Source organism: Zalophus californianus, chromosome 1 (genome assembly GCF_009762305.2).
Source record: "Zalophus californianus isolate mZalCal1 chromosome 1, mZalCal1.pri.v2, whole genome shotgun sequence".
Taxonomy (NCBI): Eukaryota; Metazoa; Chordata; class Mammalia; order Carnivora; family Otariidae; genus Zalophus; species Zalophus californianus.
In genome coordinates, this window is record NC_045595.1 from 151,717,873 (window position 1) to 151,742,680 (window position 24,808).

General features: G+C 35.7%; 1 protein-coding gene across 2 annotated transcripts in view; it reads left to right on the forward strand.

Annotated features, from left to right (window-relative positions):
• The window catches only part of GSK3B (glycogen synthase kinase 3 beta), a 205,888-nt gene that overhangs the window by 49,421 nt on the left and 131,659 nt on the right, over nt 1-24,808 (forward strand). For both annotated transcript variants that reach the window (XM_027587005.2, XM_027587006.2), the window contains exon 2: nt 17,749-17,942. In XM_027587005.2, the coding sequence (XP_027442806.1) occupies nt 17,749-17,942 (194 nt within the window). The remainder of the gene's footprint in view (nt 1-17,748; nt 17,943-24,808) is intronic.

A 24,808-nucleotide genomic window follows, 5' to 3' on the forward strand; every position in this document is an offset into this window, starting at 1 on the left:
GACTCCCTGCTGAACAGGGAGCCAGACGCAGGGCTCGATCCCAGGACCCTGAGATAATGATCTGAGCCGAAGGCAGACGCTTAACTGGCTGAACCACCCAGGTGCCCTGAAAATATAATTTTAATGGCTGTTAAATATTTTGTTCAGTGTGAACATGTATTTACCTAATGATTCTGTTATTATTGGGCATCTAGATTGGTTCCAATTCAGTGATATTATATATAGTGCTTCATTGAATATTTTAATATTCAATCATTTTTTTCTTAGTTTTTGATTACTTTTTTTCCCCATCATAGTCTTAGAAAGGGAAATACTGGGTGAAAGCTTTGTAGTTTGTTGCTGCTGCTGCTTTTTAGGAAAATTATACTTAAAGCAGGATCTCATATAAAACAGGTCTTCATATTTAAGAATATATATATATATATGTACGTATTTGTGGACACAACATTATTTATTGCTCTATGCCAACAGTGGTTGATTTGTGTATGGACTTGGAGACCCTCTTGAAGCGAGTCCTTACAGGGGCTCTTTGGCTCATGTTGAAAACCATTACTCAGTTCTCTCCTTATCTGCACCTTACCTTTTATGACTCTTGCTCCAGCAGATACCTTCTCGTTGTTCCTAATACTTCTTTTTTCAGTGACTTTTTTCCTAATATCCTTGCTTGATATTTGGGAACTATGTAAAGGCATTTTTAGCAGTTTTCAGATATTAATCCTCCAACTCGGAGCGTAAAATTGTAAACTGAGAAAGCCTTTCTAATAACTCAGTTGGCATGAGCTAATTGTGTTTGAGAATGCCTAGTTTTACTTTATTGTATTTACTTTTTAAAAAGTAAAATGATTTGCTGATTTGCTAGATTAAAATATGGTAGGTATATTTGGGGCTGGGAAGAATGACTAAAATAATAAGTTCCTTCTTTCCCACCCTGTAACTGAATAGAAATTGGAAAATGAAAACTAGGCTATAAAACCCAGTGTTTGAAATTTATCTTCTTCATCTGCTGCCATTGAACTGTACATTTTCAGAGCTGAAAGGGGATATAAAAGTTTATATTTATTCAGTTTTTTCAGTTTACAGAGGGTAACTGAGGTATAGAAAGGAGGTTCCTTGACTTTCCCCAGGTCATAAGCCAAACAGTAGTAGAAAAAAGCTTGGCCTGTTTTTTCCATAAATGTCCCCTCCTTGCTTGTAGGTGATTAAGTTTTTTTGTTTTGGATGCCTGATATAGAATCTTTTTTTATCCATTTAACCAAGATACTTTGGTCATTCTGAGTCAATTTTTTTTGGTATACACCGTGTCTTTTTGTCCTGTAGATACAGTTTGCTCATTTTCAAGGAAATTTGTATCTTTGAATACTATTTCTGTTCAGGTGTTGAAATCCATTCTTGGAACAGTAATTATCATTATATTGAATCGTCTTTGTTCTCTACATTTATTATCATCTCCAGAATTTTAGTTTCTTCATTGATTCCCTCTGCATTACTGTGACTTCCTTTCTTCCCTGCATGTGTTTTTCACCAGGTCTCTTTTGTCCATTACTGTTTCTAGTTTATTAGATCTCTGGTTGTTTTGGTAACCTAAGAAACAAATTGAGAACTGTGGTAGGCTGAAAATGGCCCCCCAAAAGATACTCATGTCAGGTTCTAGCAACCTGTGAATGTTACCTGATTTGGAAAAAGGGTTTTTGCAGATTGCAATTAAATTAACGATTTTGAAATGAGATCATCCAGGATTATCCAGGTGGGATCTAAATCCAACTGAAGGGTGTCCTTATAAGAGATACACAGGAGAGAACAGACACACAGAGGAGGAGGCTCTGTGACTACGGAGGCAGAAATTGGAATGATGCATCCATGAGGCCACAAGTCAAGTAACATGGACAGCTACCTGAAGCTAGAAGAGGCAAGGAATGGATTCTGTCCTACAGCCTACAGAAGGAGTACAGCCCTGCCAACATCTTGATTTCAGACTTCTGGTCTCCAGAACTGTGAGAGAATAATTTCTGTTGTTTTAAGCAACCCAATTTGTTTTAATTTGTTACTGCAGCCACAGGAAACTAATACAAGGAGCGAAATGATTTTCTTTTTTTTATCTTTCTATTGTTTTATGGCCTTTGTATTCTTGTTTTATTTATTTTGTGTTCTTATTAAGTTCTCTTGTAGCACCGAACTCTCGGAAAGAATGTTTTCCTGCTCTTTAGATGGTTTTCTTCCAGATACAGTTTTTGTTTTGGCTTTTGCATGTTTTTCCTGTAGTTGTGTTTATGTCAGTGTTTTCAACTTACTTATAGATTGGGCAGCTCTTTGCAGATCTTTTGTTGTGATATAATGTCCGTCAGTGAGTTCTTCCTCTTTTTCACTTTATATTGGGTATCTTTATGGTCTAAGAATGTGGCTGTTGTTTTTAATTCACTTTTCTATAGCCTGAGGGGTGTGATAGGAAGGTAAATAGAGAAGTTCCCTAGCCAGTGCGTCCTTTTTGCACATCTTTTCCACCACCAAGCCAGGGGTCCATCCCACTTTTGTGGGTTTTGTTTCTTCTCTCAACTTAGTACATTAACCTGGAAGATGGGGCCTTTCTGCCTTTGCTGAGGTTCACTTGCTTTTGGGGGTAAAAAACATTAGGTGTAGCCCCCCCTTTTTAGGGAGGATGTATTTTTATTTTATCTTATTTTTAACAGCTTTATTGAAATATAATTTATGTAACATAAAGTTCACTGATTTAAAGTGTACAATTCGGTTACTTATAATATATATACAGGGTTATGCAACCGTCACCATAATCTAATTTTAGAACATTTTCATCATCCCCAAAAGAAATACCTTAACCCATTAGCAGTCACTCCCTACTTCCTCCCCATCTGCCTCCCCAGCCCTAAGTAACCTCTAAGTTACCATCTGTCTCCATAGATTTGCTTCATCTTGACCTCATATAAACAGGGTCATGTAATAATATGGTCTTTTGTGACTGACTACCCTTCTTTTATTCCAGTATTTTATTAAACTCCTTCAATGTCTTTCTTTTTCTGTGCCTTTATTATTTATTCCCACCTCATTGTCCCCAAGCCCCCTTCACATTTTTCAAATATCAACTGAAATATCACTTTCTCAAGGCAACCCAGCCCTGATTAGATTTAGAGCCTTCATTATAAGCTCCCTTGCATCCTGTAATTCTCATATATAGTCTAACTGGGCAATTATTTGTATAAATAATATTTGCTATTCTTACTAGACTGTAAGTCCATGAAGAGGAAGTTTATAATTTATTGTTGAGTTTTCATAGTCTAGTCTAGGGAGAAATAAATACTTGGGTGAATATATTCAGGTTCTCAACTCAGTGGAAGGGGAAAGAAGTTTTCATGAAGAGGAGAGGGAGGGTGTATGTGTATTAACTATTCATGTAGGAACACTTTTCATAGTTGAAAATGTAAGCTGGAAAATTAGAAAATTAGTGGTTAATTTGACTTTGTGTACATGTATTGGACAGATAACCATAAGAATTATCTGTTACACTCTCCCAGAAATATGACTCTGGGAAATTTCTTATCATTGGAAAACTTAAGACTCTTAGTATCAAGTTAATTTCTGGAGTCCACTTATATTGTTGGCCAGGTTATCTGGAATATTTACACAAGAAGTCGAATAACACAACTAAAATATTCTTTTTTATTTGGAATTCAGTTTTCCAAGGGTGTTTGTAAATTATCGGATCCTACTGTCTACTTGGAACACAATTAATTGCAGAAGGGTTTTGCTTCACTTGCTTTGATGGATATATTAATGAAATTGGTGAGGTTCAGCTGCTATTATGGGCTTCTGAGGTTCACCATTTTTTCTCTGTCATGGTGCTTGAATTGCTAGGTACATTTGTTCTCTTCTCCCTTAATGTTTACTTTGCTCCCTTTTAGGTAATGTAGGTACTTGGACAGAGGAGTGCAAATATGGGTTATGTGTATGGGGTGTCAAGATAGGGTAAATAATATTTTTCTTGATGAAATTTAAAGTGGCACTTTAAGAGTAATGGATTAGATGGCTTTCTATTGACCTTGTTGATCTATGGAACTATTTACTGTATCAAATCTCTGCAGCCTTAAACTGTGTCTACTCTAGAACTCTTCAGTGGATGTAGTTTCAGTTTTTATAATGGAAATTGGTTAGAAAATAGGATGGCTCTACAAATATTTATTTTGTAACTAACTTTTATTAAAATATATTTTATCTGTGAAGCATGAATATTATACAGAATGGAGGGCTATATTGGATGGAGTCTTGGAGGAGCTCAACTTGAAAAGTTTTCAATGGACTCTTGGTCCTGTTATTTGCATATGTTCACATCAGAATATTTTTAAAGATTTTTATATTTTTATTTCTACAGGAGTGCAAGTTAATTTAGTAATCTGGACATCCACTACTATCTTTTTCTGTTTGGCTTTTTCTTAGAAGCAGGTTGATATATTAGTGATAGAGTCGACACTTGGAATTAGAACAGCTGTTTTAATGTGGCCTTTCTTACTAATTTGTGATCTCTAATAAGTCTCTTAACTTCTTGGAGCCTTGGTTTCCACATCTGTGAGATGAAGGTAATTTCATGCACGTCACAGGATTGTTAAGATTAAGTGAGGTTTTAGTGAAAATAATCGGTAAGGTACCCAGCTCTCTAATGTTATAAGAGATACTAAACCCAGATTTTGAATAAATACTGAATCTGGATTTTATTAAGAAATAAATAAATTCTCTTTGAACAGAAATCTCCATAAATGAAGGGGCCTTGTTTGTCTTACTCATTTTTTGTGACTCTCATTCCTTGCAGTCTGGTACACAGATAGTGCTTATTAAGCATGTGATGAATTAATCAATAATGACAGTGTATTTGAACAAAAAATTCTATTGTATCTTCTTTCCTTTTCTGTTCTCAAGATTTTTGAAACTTTCTGTCATCCTAATATTCACCATTAACATGAGAGAATACTTTTATAAACCAGAAAGAATATGCATGGCATAAATGTATATGAGAGAATTAATAATTTACGAAGCCACATAGGAGTGATTTATTACAGTACAAGTACGGGAGTATAGGATTGCATCTCTTTTTTCTCTCTTGCTTTCATTTTAAATGGAACTCACTTCTCCACTTACTTTCTTTTAACACTGCAGAAGCATTGTTGGAGGTATGGTTAAAAAAAGGAATTTAGCCAGCAGTCAGTGTTAGCTGACTCATGCTCGTCCTGTCCTGGTTTACATTAGGTCAAGTAGGTAATAGTAGGAGATGATAAAGACTATCTGAAAAGGCAAGGTTAGAAATGTAGTCGTTTCCCATAAAGTTCTTTTTTAAGAGACAGTGTTTCTACCTTTAAGTCCTCTCGACTTCTGTCACTTGAAGTAATGATGAGTCAGCAGTGTGGGAAGTACTCTGCCCTGGCATGGGGTGTACCCACCATACTCTTCTATGATCCACTGGCAAAAGGATTAGCCATACTTCTTAGGCAGTGACAGTAGGAACCAAGGCTTATTATAGTCCCACTGTTGAGTGTAGGTGTCATTCCAGTGGCCTTTATTTAACAGAGCCCAGTTAACATCTCTTCTAGCAGAGCTTTGTAGGAAGAAATGCTAAGTGGATTCTGCTTTATGAATTTACCCAGTTGATCTGTCAGTACTCTTCTGTGGAGAGATGGGCCTAGGGCATGTCCTTTGCCCTGTTTGAATGGTACTGCTTGGTTCTCTAAAGTCCATCTTTACGGGGAGAGTATTGAGGGATGTTAAGCTAGTTTTTAGAGGGAAGAAGAGGGGGCAAATATCAAAACCAATATGGATTTGATTCCAACTGATTTGAATCAGTGGGGACAATGTTATTTAATATATTTTTTCCATAAGCATACTCTGTATTAACTATAAACATAGCATCATTACTCATATAGTTGTAACTGTAAGCTAAAAAATTAATTAATCACTATCTGAAAATGTGTGTTGCCCCTGGCAAAATGGAATTAATGACTGAATTCATACCTGGCTATTTTATTTTTCATTGTTAATGAGATCTTAAAAGCTCTTAGGAGCTACCCTACCTCTTTAACAGTTTAATAAGTTAAAATGTAATATTTGAGGTGTATTTTCCCCCCAGATTATACAGAAAAATCTTAGCTTGTAAACAGATTATCTTCTAAAAGTTCATCACTTGTTTTGGAAATTAGAACATATTTTTCCTTTGAAAGTTTTGTTAATTATGCAGAATAAAAATGAGGTTCCCAGGCAGGCTGTCCTACAAAAGCCTAAGCCATAACTTATAACTTAGATAGCTACATATTTATAGTGAAAGAAATAGAAAATAATAATATTGCAAGAATAGTAAATAAATAAAACTAAACCCCCCCTAAAATTAGCTTTGAAAAAATTATCCTAAGTGTTGGTACTTGATTGATAGAGATTTAATTTAAGGGAAATAAGGAATAGGTAGAGACTTATGGGAGGCTGACAGATCTTTCTGGTTACTTTCAGGAGCTTTATAGGTTGGTGGCACTGGCTTTTCAACTCATAGCTTTATTTTCTCTTAACTGGTATAGAGCCGAAGTGCTACCCTTTTGCTTACTAGCTGTAGTTAAGGTTATTATTATTATTACATTATTTTAGCTCTTGAGTGGAATGAAGAGAGTAGGGAAGAGAAAGAGAAAAAGTTTCCTCTAAGATCTGAGGGGGAAAATAAGGTGGAGTAACCTAGGATGTTGCCTGAGGTAGATCTAATTGACAGAAGAATAATGCAAGTTTAAGGGAGGAGAGAATATAACAATATGAAGATTTGGGAGGGAGAGAATGGGATAAGAAAGTGTGCTGGGTTAGACTTCCCCGTATTGGTTAGTTGCTGGTCCTGGGTATCTTTGGAGGCTGTTTAGAACAGTGAGCTATTTTGGTGTTTATATATGCATATATTTCAAAAATAGTTTTTTGTGATGTGGAACAGCAACCACCACCCAAATATTATATACATTTGGAGTATTTTTATTTAGCTTTATTTTTAAATTATTTTATTTTTTAAAAGATTTTTTAAAATTTATTTGAGATAGAGCGAGAGAGCGAGCTTGCTCGCAAGCAGGAGTGGGGAAGCAGAGGGAGTGGGAGAAGCAGACTCCCTGCTGAGCAGGGAGCCTGATGCAGGGCTCTGTCCCAGGACCCCAAGATCATGACCTGAGCTAAAAACAGAGTATTAACTGACTGAGCCACCCAGGTGCCCCATTTGGAATATTTTTTAATTCAATTCTTCCTCCTCCTCCTCATTTTTCTCCTCCTCCTCTTCCTCCTTCCTCCTCTTCTCCTCCTTCCTCGCCTCCTCCTTCCTCCCCTCTTCCTTCTTCGACAGATATGCTCTATTTTTAAACTTCTGAAAAGTAAAATAATGTAGGTTAGCCAAAACAATAGGAGATTCCTAAAACTGTGTGATGTAGAGAGATTTAGTCTTCACATTCCTTTTTTGTTTATTGATTAGAAAAATCCTGCTTTCCTGCTTTTTCAGTTCCCAATATTTCCTATTTAGAATAAACCAGGCCAAATAAATACAATCAGGAAATATTCCTTGTATTCCTGCAAAAGTAGCAGCTGTTGTTAACCAGTGGATTATTACTTTGTATTCTGATACATCTGTCCAGGTAATTAAATGTATGCTGTCAGTTCATTGATTTGATTTTCCTCAGAGCTCTGGCTCTTCTTTTACTCATTTTAGATTATTTGTCTCTCATGGAGCCATATATCTCAGGCAAAATGAAGCAGTTTTATAGTATAAGATATTTTTGCAGTACATATTAAAAGGTGTGCGGACATTTACTTAAAGTATGTGGCTATATTGGACTTATTTTTGTGAATTGATTTTTGAAGTAGAAATAAATGGCTTGATTTGCTTCCATTTTTATAGATATTGGAAAGTGTACTAAACTTGGAAACTGAATGAACTGGGTTGTAGTTTTCAATATCATTGTATAACCTAGAGCAATTTTACTTATCTTTTGAGCTTCAGTTCTCTCTTCTCCATTTAGTATTGGTTCTCCCTCCCTCATAGGACTGTTGCCTGGATAAAGTGAGGTAATGGGTGTAAACATGTTTATAAATTGTAAAATGATTCACAAATATGTTATTTGTGATGATGATGGGTGATGATGGTGTACGGTGATCAAGGTTGGTTCCAGGGAAAATTGTCAAATCTGTGAATTTGTTTTTTACAAATGCTTCTCAGTCTGTTGAATGACTCAACCTTTTTGAGAGCTGACTACAGAGTTCTGTATCATCTTAGAGGAGGAGTTAGAGGCACTTAACTTTAGTGACTTTCAGACCTTTAGCAGTTTCCAAAGTGTAGTGGAATTCTGTAGGAATTTGCTCACTTATAAATGACAAATATATTTTTTTAAGATTTTATTTATTTATTTGAGAGAGAGAGTGAGAGAGCACGAGAGGGGGAAGGGTCAGAGGAAGAAGCAGACTTTTTGCAGGGAACCCGATGTGGGACTCGATCCTAGGACTCTGGGATCATGACCTGAGCCGAAGGCAGTTGCCCAACCAACTGAGCCACCCAGGCGCCCTAAATGAACAAATATTTTACAACCTGTGTGCTAAGAGATAAAAAGGGGGTACAGCAACCAACATGTGATAAACATGATTGTTGCCCTGATAGATTATTGTTAAATTGTAATTGGTAAAGCGTATAGGACCAATCTAGAATAAGCAAGTCTTCAGGGAGAAAATAAGTCCCGTCCTGCCTATTTCCTCCCCACCACTGTTTGAAATTTAACAGCAAATTTTAGATTAATAACCTCCACTTTAAAATGCATATAAAAATGTGTATAAATTTGTATGCTGCGCTATGGGAAAAGCAGTTTGGATTTGGGGGTGGGGATAACTTTGGTGCATAGTTCAGAGGAAGGCAAGACTGAGCAAGCTGTTACATTGCACGGATTTGGGTTGTCGGAAGGCAGTTTTGAGGATGAAGGGGGTGGGTGTGGTAGGTTGAAAACAGACCTAATTCATTAAAAAAATTGTAGAGTGTTGATTTTAATATTACACTCACTTAAAGACAGAATAAAATATATCAGTTTTGTCTGGCTTTCTTCTGGATTTGTTGCTGCTCAAGACTGAAGTTGCTAGAAGTGTGACCACTGGATCAGTGAGCCATTGTGCTTTTTAAAGTAATTATTTATGTCTTTTGTCTAAGCATTTGCTCTTTACTCTTTCTATCCATGTATAGTATACTATTTTTTTTGGTAATATGGTAAACTTCCTCATTAAGAAAAATTTAAATATACTGCTTACCCCCACCCCCATATTGGGCAGTTTGTAAATCAAACAGGTAAATATGTTTAAAACTTAAAAGATTCTCTTTTTTTAAAAGATTTTATTTGTTTAAGAGAGAGAGGGGGCATGGGCATGCTAGAGCACAGGGGGGAGGCAGGGAGAAGGAGAGGCAGGAGACTCCCTGCTGAGCAGGGAGCCTGACACTGGGCTCAACCCTAGGTCCCTGGGATCAAGACCTGAGATGAAGGCAGATCCTTAACTGGGTAAGCCACCCAGGCACCCCAAAACTTAAAGATTCTAATGTAAATCCTAAAAGCTGAAGCTCTTTACATACATGCTTCAAAAGCCTTTTAGACTTTCATGGGAAATAAACCTGTTGCTAAAATGCATCTTGATATTATTTCAAGTGAGGGCTTAAGACCAAGTGAAATATTTATTCATTTTGGGTTTGGTTTGATTTTATTCCAATTCACTAGAGTTAGAAAAAAGGAAAAATATGCTTGATTCTAGTACATGGTTCATAAGTAAAATAATATTTAAGTTCAGGCTGTTGAAAATTAGCAGGGTTCATTCTGGCTTTTGGTTTGTTTGGTTTAAAATAAAACTTGTTTTTTAAGAGACAATAAAAAATTGAGTCAGTTAAAATTAGTTGAAAAGGAATATGGATATTTTGAATTAGAACTTTTGATTTTTGAATTAGAACTTATCTAATAGATACTTGTGTCAGAACCTTCTGTAAAGTATTTGAAATTTTCAGTTTTGCTGAAAATAAGTTGATTTTAGGACCTCAACTCCTGTGTATTGTTTTTATGGCATGGTCTTTAAAAAGTAATCTAGTAGGGTATAGGTTTTAAAAAGTTCTGAATCCTATTGGTGCAACTTGTTGAAGGGAGTTACCTTGGGTAGATTACCAAACCTTTTTGAACACCTTAGTTTCTTCCATTTGTTAAATGATCATCATAAATATGTCACAAGGTTGTTGTAGGGATTAAATGGTATTATGGTTCTCTCTCACAGTATGGTGCTTGGAACTGCATTAAGAATTAGGGTGTGGATGGGGTGCCTGAGTGGCGCAGTCAGTTACGCATCTGACTCTTGGTTCAGCTCAGGTTGTGATCTCAGGGTCATGAGATCAGGCCATGTCCGGCTCTGCGTTCAGTGTGGAGTATGCTTGAGATTCTCTCTCCCTATCCCTGCTCCTCCCACTTATGCACGCTCTCTCCCTCTCTGTCTCTCTCAAATAAATAAATATTTTTTTAAAAAGAATTACTGGGGATGGCTATTAAAAAATGCAATTTTCTGAGCCCCACTGCACACCTGCTGAATCTCTCTAGCAGTGAAATTCTTGATTTTTAGTAAACTCTCCCAGGTGATTCTTCTGTCTGCTGTGAGTGATTCTTACAAACTGTAAAACCGTCCTCAAAGAATATACTTACATAAAGGGGTGCCTGGGTGGTTCAGTCAGTTGAGCATCTGACTCTTGATTTTGGCTTGGGTCATGATCTCCGGGTGGTGGAATCAATCCCTGGGTTGGGCTCTGCACTCAGTGGGGAGTCTGCTTGAGATTCTCTCTCTCCTTCTCCCTGTGCCCCTCCCCCTGTTAATGCATGTGTGCCCAACCCCCTGAAATAAATAAATAAATCTTTTAAAAAAGAATATACTTACATATAAGTTGATATAAATTGAACTTCAGACCTCAGAGGTGTCCTCTATCCCTGAAGGTGAACTTCATATCTCAGAGTTCTTATCCATTGCTACATATTAATGCTTCAAAGAAAACAATTATTTGGAAAATGATTATGAAACAGACTAATTCTCCTACCTGTAAATAAATACACATGTGCCAAATTGGATCATTTGTTTTGGCTGCATGTTGCCACCATATTTCTAGTAAGCCCTCCATTCTGTTTTACTACTGGTAAAGCCATTCTATGTCCCTTAACCCCTAGGGGTTTGTATCTGATCAGTGGCAAGCATAAGAAGATGTAAACACACTGCTTAATGTTTAGCATGAAATCGTTCCCAAATCCTAACAATTGTGCTTGAGTAATTCTACATAAATTCAACAGTAAACCTTAGCTGAGCACCTGCATTGTGCTGAACCCTGTGCTAATAAGCACTAGGGAAATGTAAATGATTCAGATAATGTTTAGCTTTCCTAAGAGCTCCTTAGTCAAGTGAGGGGCTCAGACTCTTAATAATTATAGAACGTTGTGATAAGCACTGTAGTAGAGCATGTACCAAGTGTTGAAAAGAGCATAGCAGGGCAAAGGAATGTTTTTTTTCTATTTCCGTGGCCAGTGATTCAAAGTTCAGAGAAACTATAATTTATTGAGCACTCTCTGTGGGGCATGCACTTAAAAAAAATGCTCAACTTATGTTATTTAATCATTACAACAGCCCTATGAAGTAGCAGCTATCTCCACTTTATAGATACCAAGTGGTAGAACATGTGATTCAAACCTTGGTAAGACTTCAGAGCCTATATAATACCATTATGCCTCTAGCACAAAAACTTGATTGAATTTTTTTTTCTTAAAGGGAATTTTATGGTCTTTCAGAATTTATGCTTATTAATCCCATTGGTATGGTATATCCCTGTGATTAAAAATGCAGTGTTATTGTACTGTTAAGGACTCTGGAATCTTTTTTTAATCTGATCTTTATCCTTTGCCACCCTGTTTTCCTTTCTATTTCTAGAAGTGGGAAACATGTCCAGAAGTCAGCCCATGTGTGACATCTGTCCATTTTGTTTTTTCTGCCTCTCCTTTTGTTTACTCTTCCTATCCCCAAAGGAAATTTAGTAATTCTTTTATTTTTCCTAGTCCTTTACGTAGTCATGTGGAGAGGAATGGTGTTTAAGGGAAAAGGCTCTGCCAGAAAGATTTTTATCATATCAAGGTTTCATAGAAATTGCCTTAAAATTTTTATCATGCTATTGATAATTGGGGTTGATTTGGCTGATTGAGCTGCTTGATTGGCATTTCTTTCTTTCTTCCAAGTCTTGCTCTAGGGTTGTGAGCAGATGCACTCTGGCTAGAGCTTCCGGGTCTTAGAGTAGAGTCCCTATTTCATGACAAGAATAAGTTTATTTTTTAATTTGTCTACCTCTCATTCTCTGGACCTCAATTCCTTACTTTTTATCTATTATGATTTTGCTTATTTTTATGTTGTTTTCATGTTTTTAAACTGTCTTGTTTATTTTGGGGAGAACGTCTTGCCTTAATAGATGTTCCTTAGCCAGTTACTTAGGATAAAGAATTTTTGAACTTTGATATCAAAACTTGAAAATTTGACAGTAGTCAGTGTTTCCCCTTCAGTCTTTTTTTTTTTTTTTTTAAAGATTTTATTTATTTGAAAAAGAGAGACACAGTGAGAGAAGGAACACAAGCAGAGGGAGTGGGAGAGGGAGAAGTAGGCACCCCGCTGAGCAGGGAGCCCAATGTGGGGCTCGATCCCAGGACTCCGGGATCATGTCCTGAGCCAAAGGCAGGCGCTTAATGACTGAGCCACCCTAGCGCCCCTCCACTTCAGACAGTCTTAATCATGCCTCAAAATGAGGTTCTTTTGATTTTTTTGAGTAATTTATATATATTTTTAATAGTGTTTGCTGTGGTGTTGTTAAATATACGTAAAAGTAGCTGTTATTTCTCTTTGAGATAAACAATAGGCAGTGAGTTTACTAATAACGGTTAGGTAAAAAACAACAATAAAAAGCTTCTTAACAAATCTTCATATCTTCCTTATAGTCACAGTGGCATGCTGGTTCCTCTGTGCTTTTGTTACAGACTTTTAACTTCTGTTATTTCTAAATGGAGAGGTTATTCTTGAGTTAAAGGAGGATTTTTAGACAGTCATTGACCTTGTTCAGTTTGTGTCATCTTGTTAACATCTCTACGAGCCTCATAGTTAAAAACTGTTGTAGTTCTTACTTTTCCTCAGCTCTAAATCTTAAGAAACCCAAATCAAATGGCTAAAGTATGAGATTTATCATTCATATAAAATTAGAGTATCAGTGTCAGATACCTCCTAAATATTTAAACATGCTTGAAGTGGCCTTTTGGTTTTGGGATGCTCATGCCACATTTGGATGGGGTCATTGTTACACTATAACATTTGTTCCTCTCAAGGTGAATTGGTTTGAGGAGTAACTTCAGAAGACTTAGAAGATGTAACCACAAGGTGTTGCTTACAAGGTACAAACCTTTGTTTGAGAGATTGGGTACTAGCGCACACATATTGTTTTAGGATATGCCTAAGGCTTTTAAACAATTATATTCTATATTTAACACCTTCAATAGAAAGTGGTTATTCTGTTGTATATCATCTTTCTCTTGCTGTATAAGGAGTCTTTTGTTTATATATTTAAGATTTAATTCTGTTTTCTGATTATAATAGGAAATTTATGTTCCCTGAGTAAATTTTAATTGTAATAGAGGATCCCAGGAGTCCTCTGGTAGGAGACGGGGCCTCCTGGAGCTAAGCTGTTCCCATTGTTCTGTTGTTGTACCTGCAAGACAGTAGTGTATTTTAGGAGTCAGTTTTGTTGTAATTGGTATGAGACTCACTGTATCATGTGTTCTGGGAAATTTAGTATTGGGTAGAGTGGTGATTTTTTTGTTTTGTTTTTAATGAGGCAGATTTATTGATTTCCAGCTTTTCATGAGGATTTTGGCCTGTTGGGAGCAGTGCTTATAATGCTCAATTGCTAAGATCCAAAATTATACAGTTTCTGGTAGCAGATATTAAATTGTTTGAACATCACAGAATCGATTATTTTACATTTTTGTTTTCCATATGTTTTTGCTTTAGGATAAGTTTCAAAATCTAAGATTACCAAAGTTTTTTGGAAATAGCTCTTTAGCTATTAATGTGAATGATTGAGGCCTGAAAACTGTAACAGATTATCATTTATTCTCTTATTTCTTACTGCTTTGGAGCTGATCTTTTTACATTATATTTTCAGAAACATATGCTTCTTGGGGGGGCAGTAGTATATGAAGTTAAGTCTTTCAGCTGTATTAGGAAGGTTGTAAAATATAGCAGAGGCAGTAAGAGGCAAGTGAGGAGTTCTGGCTACTTAAAGCTTTATGATATTGGATAAGTTAAACTCTTAGTTTTACTTTCCTCATTTGCATAGTAATGTAATGTCTTCCTGCATTTATTATGAGAGTAGATGAAACAGTGAATTGGATGGTTCTTTATACAGTGAAATTTTATACAGCTGTTTTATTGCTAAGTCGACAAATTACAATGCCAAATGGTAACATGCTTTTCCTTGGCACAGTAGCTGCTGTCTGTCCCATGTGCTAATGCTCATGCCAAGTCATTCCCAGTGTTATCTTGCCATTCTTTACAGCTCTGCTATTTCAGATCTATGATGAAGCAGTCTGAAGAGCTTGATAATTTCTGAATAAAAATTCCAGAATGCTTGAGGTAGAAAGCCTGAGAACTATTGTTCCTAGTATACTTAGGGATTTCATATTAGTAGAGAATATAGCCTTTAAGAGTTCTCAGCAGTTTCTGAACTGCTCAAAAGAGAATAGAATAAATCTTTAATTTCTGTTAAGATAGTAAGTCTACCTTTTTTACTAGATGTACAAGAGGGTGAAAGAATTGGTCCTTAGCCAAATATCTTCGCAATTTAAAATTAAGAGGCCTTCTCGGGTCATGATCCCAGGGTCCTGGGATCGAGTCCCGCATTGGGCTCCCTGCTCCTTGGGAGCCTGCTTCTCCCTCTGCTTCTCTCTCTCTCTCTCTCTCTCCCTCTGTCTCTCATGAATAAATAAATAAAATCTTTAAAAAAAAAATTAAGAGGCCTTAAGGGCATTTTCTAGTGATAGCATCTGTAGGACCTGTTTATCTTTCTACTCCACTTTAATATTTTTGCAGAATTATTTTATTTATGCATTATAATTTACATATGAGGAAAAGCACAATTAGATGTTCCCTGGGTTTAGTAGTTGAGGATGAAGAGATTTTAAATCTCAGGGTTCTGATGGTATCCATCAGATATGGTATGCCTTTCATAGCTGGTTCTTCAAGTTCTGTTTCTGAAATGCTGTGGTTTCTTTAGAAATGCATCCTGGGGAGGCAAGTGGAGAAAGTCATTACACATGCTTATATTGTTTAAGTTCTCTTATAGAAGCAAGTACAAAGCTGTGGCTGCTGTTTTCTTTATTGAAATATGGTTATGCAGTAGAAAAGTGTAATTTTTGTTGATACCTTAGCTTTTGTTTTCAATTAAAATTGTGAAATGCAACAGCCATTCTTAAAATCTGTTATTTTAATTAAAAAATAATGATGCTCTGTTTTGTGAGTTAGACCTTTAGATTTTACAAGCAACTTGCTCAGTGGAATTATTAATAGTTCTTGAAATATATAAGTTTTGGTGATATGGTGGATGATCTAGGGAAGAGTCAGACTGTTGAAATCAATTCTGTTTTTTATTTTCTTTGGGCAATTGGATGATAAAATGTATTCAATACCTTGGATTTTATTCTTTCTGAATCCAGCCTTTCTAGATCTCCTCATTTAAAGTTCAGAAGACTGTGATTCTGTCTTTAGAGGAATGTTATAATACAAGTAGAGATATGTTTATTTTACAAATGAAGAAGAAAATAACTTATAGTAAGGTTTATAGTCAACCTGAAAGGATGTAATTAACATTAACATGCTCAGAAATGAAAGCAAATGGACTATTTGGGGAGTTGAGCACAACGATTTAGAACTGAGATTCGATTAAACTAGGTTTTGCAAATATATTTGAGATTTATTTTACTAGGAAATGAAATGTGAAGAAATCATTTGAAAGCATTGAGAACTGCTATATATGTGTGTGGGCTTCTGCTGGGATTTGCATGCATTTCAAGTACATATAATACTGTTATGAATAAAAAGGGTGGTGTTACAAGATTTGGGTTATCTTTCTATAAGTGGTGTTGGATTTGTGCTGTCAGACCTGTTGGGTGATATACCTTGGAACCAAAAACATACATATTTAAGGTAGTTAACCATGCTATAATGTATAATATAGACTGCCTGTAATTCAGCTAGCTCTTAAGTAGGAGTCTTTCATTGCTTTTGTGTCTGTCATGAAGGCTGCCTTATAAAAAGGAGAATTAATCAGTCACAGATATTGCTTATTGGTTTTTGTCTATGTTAGTAGCTCTGTGAACTAAAATAGCTATACACGTTGGGTAAATATGCCAGTAACATTTGGACATTCATTTACCTGGTAATTTCATATTGGGGAAAAACTCAAACCATTGGAAAATGAGATTATTATATTTTTCATTCTTTTATATGTGAGTTACAAATGAATACTTCATAATCTAGGCTTGGTATCTAGAGTTAAAAATACATTATTTTTTCATTTATTAGGTTAGTGTGAATTCAGTTAGCATCATGAAAATAATATAATGGAATAGTAGAAGAGGAAAAAAAGGAAAAAGTGCAGTTTAGTCAGTGAGCCTAAGGACGTATATGTACAGAGAATTGGTTTTAGATTTCTCAGGGAAGAGAGAAGAAGCACAAATCATAATTGCTACTTCACAGTGCTTGGACTCACTAGAATCTGTATGTATTCTGAAATCACTGAAAGAACAATTTAAAGCTCTTTAGAATCAGGTTCTAGTTAGCATAGTATGGTTTAGAATAGTTTAAGAATTTGGAGAAAAAGATGATTGTGAACTCTGCCTAGTCAAGTAGGATGTGGTTCTTGGGCTTGAATTGAGGAGTCTCTGGATTGTTACTGGAAGGGGAGGAAAGGTACAGAAGGTAAGGCAAGAGCCATTGAGTGGGCAGAGACCACAGAATGTCCGTGAGCTACTTATGAATGAGGCTCAGTTCAGAATGGATTTGGTTTTTCTTTTATGTTTTACATCTCTTACCCCAAATTAACACTCCATATTCCTTTTCTCCATCTGACCTTTCTCTGAGAGGTATTCTATTTTCTTAAAAAGAAATAAGATGGCAGAGAAGCAAAAACTCAAAGCCTTCCCTTTCTAAAGGCAGAGTGGTCTGAATAGTCAACATATTTAGATATTTTCAGTTGCACCTATTTTATTTTCAAGTATAATAAGGAAGCCTTGAGAAAAGAACTGGGGCCTTTAGAGTTGGATAAGGATTCACACCCTGGTGGGTCCACCGTTTGACTTTTGACTTTGGGCAAATTTAACATGCTTTCCATTAATTTTGTATGGGAACAGTACTATATACCTAATGGGGTTGTTGTTTTCATTAAATGAAGTCATATATATAAACTAAACATGATGCCTGGTCTACACAATGAGTAAATGGTGGTTAAAAAAATTACTTATAATTGAAACAAATAGTTGAAGTAATTCTATATGATAAACTAAGATGAGCATTTAAAAATAATTTGTAGTAAAGAATGCAGTTTACTTTGTATACTTCAGCAGTTTTCTCTGTTTAATTCTTTACAGTTCTCATTTTTCTATCTCTTCTTTCTTTTAGGAGACAAGGATGGCAGCAAGGTGACTACAGTGGTGGCAACTCCTGGGCAGGGTCCAGATAGGCCACAAGAAGTCAGCTATACAGACACTAAAGTGATTGGAAATGGGTCATTTGGTGTGGTATATCAAGCCAAACTTTGTGATTCAGGAGAACTGGTTGCCATTAAGAAGGTATTGCAGGACAAGAGATTTAAGGTAAGACTTGGTATTTCATGTATTTTGTTGCTATCAATAGATATAAATAAGTATTGTTTCATTCATTTCTCTTTGCTTCAGATTTGCTTCAAATTTCATTTACTGTGCAAATTTATTATAGAGACTTTATTTTCTGCTTTGTATTTTGTAGAGATAAAATTCACTAAAGATTGCAATATTTTTGAACCACTGCTAAGTGATACATGATTTTAAAATGTTGTGAAAGTAGTTTAAAATTTCTTAATTTTTACTTTTAAAAAGTGACCTGGATCTCATTGGTATAGGAGACCAGAGAAACACTACCTGTGGTATTTGATCGTTTGAACAATTGACTATCCTTCCTTTCTTAAAATTTCCTTTGAATCTGTGATGCAACACTATCATTTATTTTTTCCTCAATACCTCTGACTTTCCTTTGCAATTTTCTTATGTCTTCCATCCATCTACCCCTAGAAACCAGCCATCCCCACAGTTTAGTTTATTTTCATTTCTTACACTAGCTCTTTAGGGGATCCTATACATGAATGTTCAGAGGTCATCTCTATTTTATGGTATATAGTGGAGAGTCAGGAGACCTGGGCTCAAATGTAGGCTCTGCCATTAACAAGCCAAACAGCTCTGTTCCATTCTCTACATTTCCTACCTGTGCAGTATTTTACTGAGAGTCTCCCCTGTGCTAGCAAACATGCCAAACTTGAAGGGCTATAAAAATAAATGAGATAATCACTCCTCTGAAACAGCACACAGTCTATTAGCTCTGTTCTCTAGAATGTCTCAAACATTCTAAAGAGGTTTTTTTTTTAGAAAAAAAAATTCTTATACCTTTTTTCTTCAGTTCTCACTCTCTCTCCTAAGTACTCGTCCCCTGTTGCCAAATGCCCATTGGATCTTGATTTGTTATCTCAGGTTGGCAAGGCTTCTTATTTAATCCTGACCCAATGCAAATCCTTTTCCTTTTTGCTTTTTCCTTCTAATGATTCCTTCCCATTCCTTTTTGCTTTTTCCTTCTAATGATTTTGTTATTCACCTTGTCATTCAGACTTTTCTATTCTCTCATACCTAATATCTAGTTGTTATCAAACTTCATTGATTTTTCCCCCCCTCACTGCCTTGATGATTGTAACTTCTTTCCCTTTTTCATCACTACTATTCTAGTCAGTCCCTTACCATTATTTGGCTTACCCACTAGTAAGACTCTGCTTCTGATCTTCTGCATACCAGCACTAGAATAACCCCACAGTTCACTTTGGTCATATTGTTTCCCCTGCACACAATTCTATGGTTCCTCATAGTCTAGAAAATAAAGCCTGCCCAGTTCAGTAGTGCGTTCAGGAACTTCCATAGTGTTGCCTTATCTCTAGATACTCAGCTTTCCAAGCTTTCTCTGCTACTATCCTTGAAATATATTGGTCTTTATGGCTTCATTGCTTTTATTTAGCTTCCGTTAGTACTCCCATTCTCTTGCTAATCTAAATCTTGTGCACATATAAAAACCCTTGTCAGATTGCTCCTTTATGAAATTTCTCACATGATTCCAGCCAGCCTGTGGATCTTGTTATTCTAAATTCCTTGAACACTTACTGTTCATAAACTAGGAAATTCCGAATTTTTTCATGACAAGGACTCCATTTTTATTACGTGTATCCTGGGTGCCCACGCATTCAGTGTTTTTGTTTTTTGTTTTTTTTTTTTGATTAGTAGTTGATGATAGCAGATGCTTTCCAAATTCTTGTTATATCCTCAGTGATTTACTAAGATTTTTACATAAGTAGTTTTATTTGAGCCTTATCATTAGTTCTGTGAGATTGGTACTGTTATTATTTGGATAAGAAAACCTACGCACAGAGATTATAAATTAACTTGCCCAGGGTCACACAGTTAGCAAGTGGAAAGTTGGGCAAGTGAATCCACACTTTCTGACTCCAGAGTGCTTTACTAAACATTTTTATCATCACAATCAAAACATTATCATCATCAGAACAATAGATTTTGTTTAGAACGTATTTGGTTAATTCTTCTTTTTCTTGCTTTTTTTTAATTAAAATTTTTTCCTTTGGTGTGATTAGGTTATTCCTTTGAAATGCAGTTTGGTTCATTTGTTTCTGTATGTATCCCTTCTTAGAATGTTACTCCTGTTCTTCTTGGCTTTTTTAAAAAAAAATTATTTATATTTTCAGTCTGTGAAACACACCAGCATGGTTCCAAAGATCAAAAATATACAAATGTCATTTCCTGTCTGTTTCCTCTGTCATGTTTTTTATTTTTATTTATTTTTATTATTTTTTTAAAGATTTTATTTATTTGACAGAGAGAGATGCAGTGAGAGAGGGAACACAAGCAGGGGGAGGGGGAGAGGCAGGCTTCCCGCGGAGCAGAGAGCCCAATGTGGGGCTCGATCCCAGGACCCTGGGATCATGACCCCAGGCATGACCGAAGGCAGACGCTTAATGACTGAGCCACCCAGGCGCCCCTGTAGTTTTAACTTATAATATTATTATTACGAATGTAGTTTAACATCTTTTCACCTGTTCAAGGTCCATTTTGTTTGTTTTTGTGAGTATATGTGAATTGTTCTTTTTTTCTTTTTTCTCTTGTTGCCCATTTTTAAAATGGGTTTTTGGCCTTTTCCTCTCAACTCTGAACAGTTTTTTATTATGGATTTAGCCTTTGTGATATATGTAGTATTTTTACTTTGTGTATTCTATTTTTCTACCATATGATATTGTTCTTTTCTTTTATCATATCTGGAATTTAAGTTATAAGTAGAAAGCCTTTCCTTATGGAAAGCCTTTCCCTCAGATTAAAGAGAAATTCATCCACATTTTTTTTCCTGGTAATTACAAGATTTCACTTTTTACATTTAAATATCCTGATCCATTTGAAGTTTATTCCTGTTTATGGAGTTTATTCTTAATGTATGGTATGAGTTAATTGATCTAATTTTATCGTTTCTAACTCATTAACCAGTTAGTTGCTCAGTACAGTTATTAAAAGGTCTGTCTTTGCTCCAGTGACTTGCGATGGTATTGTTAATATATGCTAAATTTCCACATGTACTTGGTCTATTTCTGGACTTTTCATTCTGTTCCACTGGGTCATTTGCATATTCCTTTGTCATTACCACACTATTTTAACTATAGAGCTTTACAGTATGTTTTAATGTCTCCTAGAGTTAATCTACCCTTGTAGCTTTCCTTTTTTGTGTTTTCTAGCTATTCTTGAGTGTTTTTCCATATGAACTTTGGCATCAATTTGACTAATTCCATAAAAAAGCTTTTTGATATTTTTAATTGAAATTTCATTAACTTACAAATTAACTTAGGGAGAACTACCTATTTGTGATGTTGAATTATCCAGGAATAAGAGATATCTTTCTATTTGTTCAAGTTTACTTTTGTGTCTTTCAGGAGTTTTATTATATAGGCTTTTGACATTTCTAGTTACGTTTATTCCTAAATATTTATTGCTTTAGTTGCTATTGTATGGGTTTTTTTTGTTTTTATTTTTTTCTTCTACATGCTAAAAAGTGGTAAGTTCAGTTCTTTCCATTTTATCATCTTTCCTTTGTGAAACTTAAGTATTCTTTGTTCTCCTTGCTAAATGTTAACTGTTTCCAAAGGAAAAAAAAAGAAATAAAATTTGATATATTGGCCAATTCATTTTTTTTGATTATCATAAAATAGTAGGAATTTTTATGACAACTTAAAATTCTGTAGTTTCACTTCTGTGATTTACATAGCTGCTGCCTAGGATTACACTAAATAATTGTGTATTTCCAGAAAAGGTTGAAATAGGGTCTTCTCCTCGCCCAGTCAAATAAATCATCCTGCTGAACCTGCTTATATCAGTGAAAGGCAGTTTGTTTTGGTGAAAAAATGAGAGAGAAAATGGTCAGAGACAAAAAGAAAACCAAGAGTAATTATCCCTGCACACTAGTCACATAAAGTATATCTAAGACACTGAGCTTTTCTATTAGGAATTTTTGGTATAATCTTCATTTCAGTAGTGTTCCACCTATAATTTGAATGTCTTTTTTTCTTCTGTGACCCATCATACTGTGGCACATTACTTAAACAAATTAAATTACTTCGCTTGGCTGGTTTGGAAGTGCTTGTGATAGAAAATGCTCTTGTGGTCTTGTAGAGGTAAAGTCCAGCTAGGTACCTTATGTAGACCTTTTGTTAGAGCAGGGAGAAGATTAATCAGTCCCAAAAGCTACTGACAGTTGTTGAGGCCGGCTTTTCCAATTTGAAAATCGGTAAGTTGTATTTTTAATTAATTAGTGATCTTAGCCTCATTAACTATTAATTTCAGTTCTCCTTTGAGCTAAGTCATAGGTTTCAGGTCTCCTGCTTGGTTTCACTTGTTCTGTGGTTAGGATATGGGGTGGAGATGTGAAGCATAACTGTCCTTCTATGGTGAATAGAGAGTGAGTAGGGCCCTACTTTTAATATATACCATTTTCAAAAATGAGGAGAGATAATGTCTGGTTTTGATCCTTGGGGTTATTATTATTCTCTGCATGGATATTGTGGAGACAGCATAGAAGAAAGAAAACCTTGGTTGTTCACTATTTAGTTTTGTAAGCTAGAGCATATTCATTAACTTTAAGCCTCAGTTTTATCATCTGTTAAAATGAGGATGCTACTACTACAGCAATGCCCCAGCCTTCAACACAGAGAAGAATTCAATAAATATTGTGTTCCCTTTTTTTCTCCAATGTTGTATGAATCAAATGAAACAGTGTATTATGAGAACATTTTCTGAATTTTAAAACTCCTTGTAACTAAATTCTGTTTTTATTTTTAGGCATCTGAATTACTACAAATGGCTATTCACTTTGGAAATTTTACCTGTTTGTTTTACTTGCTCTTAAATTTGATAATCTTTTTTTTTTACATTTTTTCTTTTTTAGAGAGGGATGGGGGAGGGGCAGAGGGGGAGAGAGGATCTTAAGCAGGCTCCATGCCCAGCGCAGAGCCTGACCTGGGGCTTGATCTCACAACCCTGAGACCTGAGCTGAAATCAAGAGTCTGACCTCAACAGACTGAGCCACCCAGGTGCCCCTAAATTTGATGATCTTTTTGAGGCACCGAATTGTATTTATGTAGCTATTTTAAGTCATTTGTGGAAAATATATTTCCTGATAAAACTGACAAACAACTTGAAAAGAAATAGTAATCTTTATTTATGCCATATGGAGGTATGTTCTTTGAGTCATAGAAACTTGTTATCGAGAGAAGGTAAAAACTAGGTCTTAACCCCTGTGGAGGAGAGAGGGAAGGACAGTAGGTAGGAAAGATAATACACTGCTATGCAACTCTAAGAAAGTTAAAGCAAAACCAATGGGGAAGTCTCAGCCTGAGGTTGAACCAGAGGAGTACAATGTTTCCTGGGAAGAGGTCTCCATTAAATATGTCTGCCATGCTCATTCATTTTCTGGAACAGTTCATGGGAAGCTTGGCATGGCTTTAACAGGAGAATGGCTTTGAGAGCTCAGTAGTTGGGGCTGTGGGTCAATTATGCTCCTTGCAGTGGGAGATCTGAGAGGCACATTTTCATAATTACCAAACCAAGCCTTGTAGGGATAGAGACCCTTTTATGCTACTTTCCCAAGTGTGTAGGTAGTGACTAGTAAAATGTTTTTTTAATTGATTTGAATTTTTAGAGACTGTACAAAGGTTGCTGTGGAAGAGTTCTGTTGATTTTGCTTTTAAAATTATATATAGTTTTATTGCATCTATTATTCCAGAGACACAAAAAATGGAGGTGTGATATTTGTGGTCTTGACTGTCCTTTTTCTGGCTTTCAGTGGCTTGAATGCCTTGAGTGAATGAGAAATAAAACTTAATATAAGGCAGCTAGAGTAATTAGGCAAAAAAAAAAAGCATCCAAATTGGAAAGGAAAAGTACAACTGTCACTATTTGCAAATGACATGATTTTATATATAGAAAACCCTAAAAAAATCCCATCAGAAAAACTTTTAGAACAAATGAATTCAGTAAACTTGCAGGATACACAAAAATTTCTTGCATGTCTATTCACTAATAATGAGCTGTCAGAAAGAGAAATAAAGCAGCCTCGTTTACAGTTGCATTAAAAAGGATAAAATCCTAGGAATAAATTTAACTACAAGGTGAAAGACTCAATATTGAAACTTATAAGACACACAAATAAATGGAATGATATTCTGTGCTCATGAATTGGAAGAAATCAATTTTGTTAAAATGGCCATATCACCCAAAGTAATCTACAAATTTAGTGCAATCCCTATCAAAATTTCAGTGGTGTTTTTTAAAAAAGATTGATTGATTTGAGAGCGAGTATGAGTAGGGGGAGGGGCAGACAGAAGGAGGGGGGGAAGGGAGAGAATCCCAAGCAGACTCTGTGCTGAGCACGGAGCCCAATGCGGGGCTCAATCCCATGACCCCAAGATCACAACCTGAGCCGAAACCAAGAGTCAGATGCTTAACCAACTGAGTCCTCCAGGTGCCCCTGCTATTTTTCAAAGAAATAGAACAAATAATCCTAAAATTGTATGGGACCCTGAAAAACCCTGAATAGCCAAAGCAGTCTTGAGAAAGAATAACAAAGCTGAAGACATCATACTCCCTGGTTTCAAATTCTGTTACAGAGTTGTAGTAATCAAAACAATGTGGTATTGGCATAAAAAAAAAAAGAAGATACATAGATCAATGGAACAGAATAGAGAAAGCCCGGAAATAAACCTATGCATATGTGGTTAATTAATCTATGACAAAGGAGCTGAGAATATACAATGGGAGAAAAAAAGGATAGTCTCTTCAATAAATGGTGTTGAGGAAACTGTATAGCCACATGCAGAAGAATGGAACTGGACCACTAT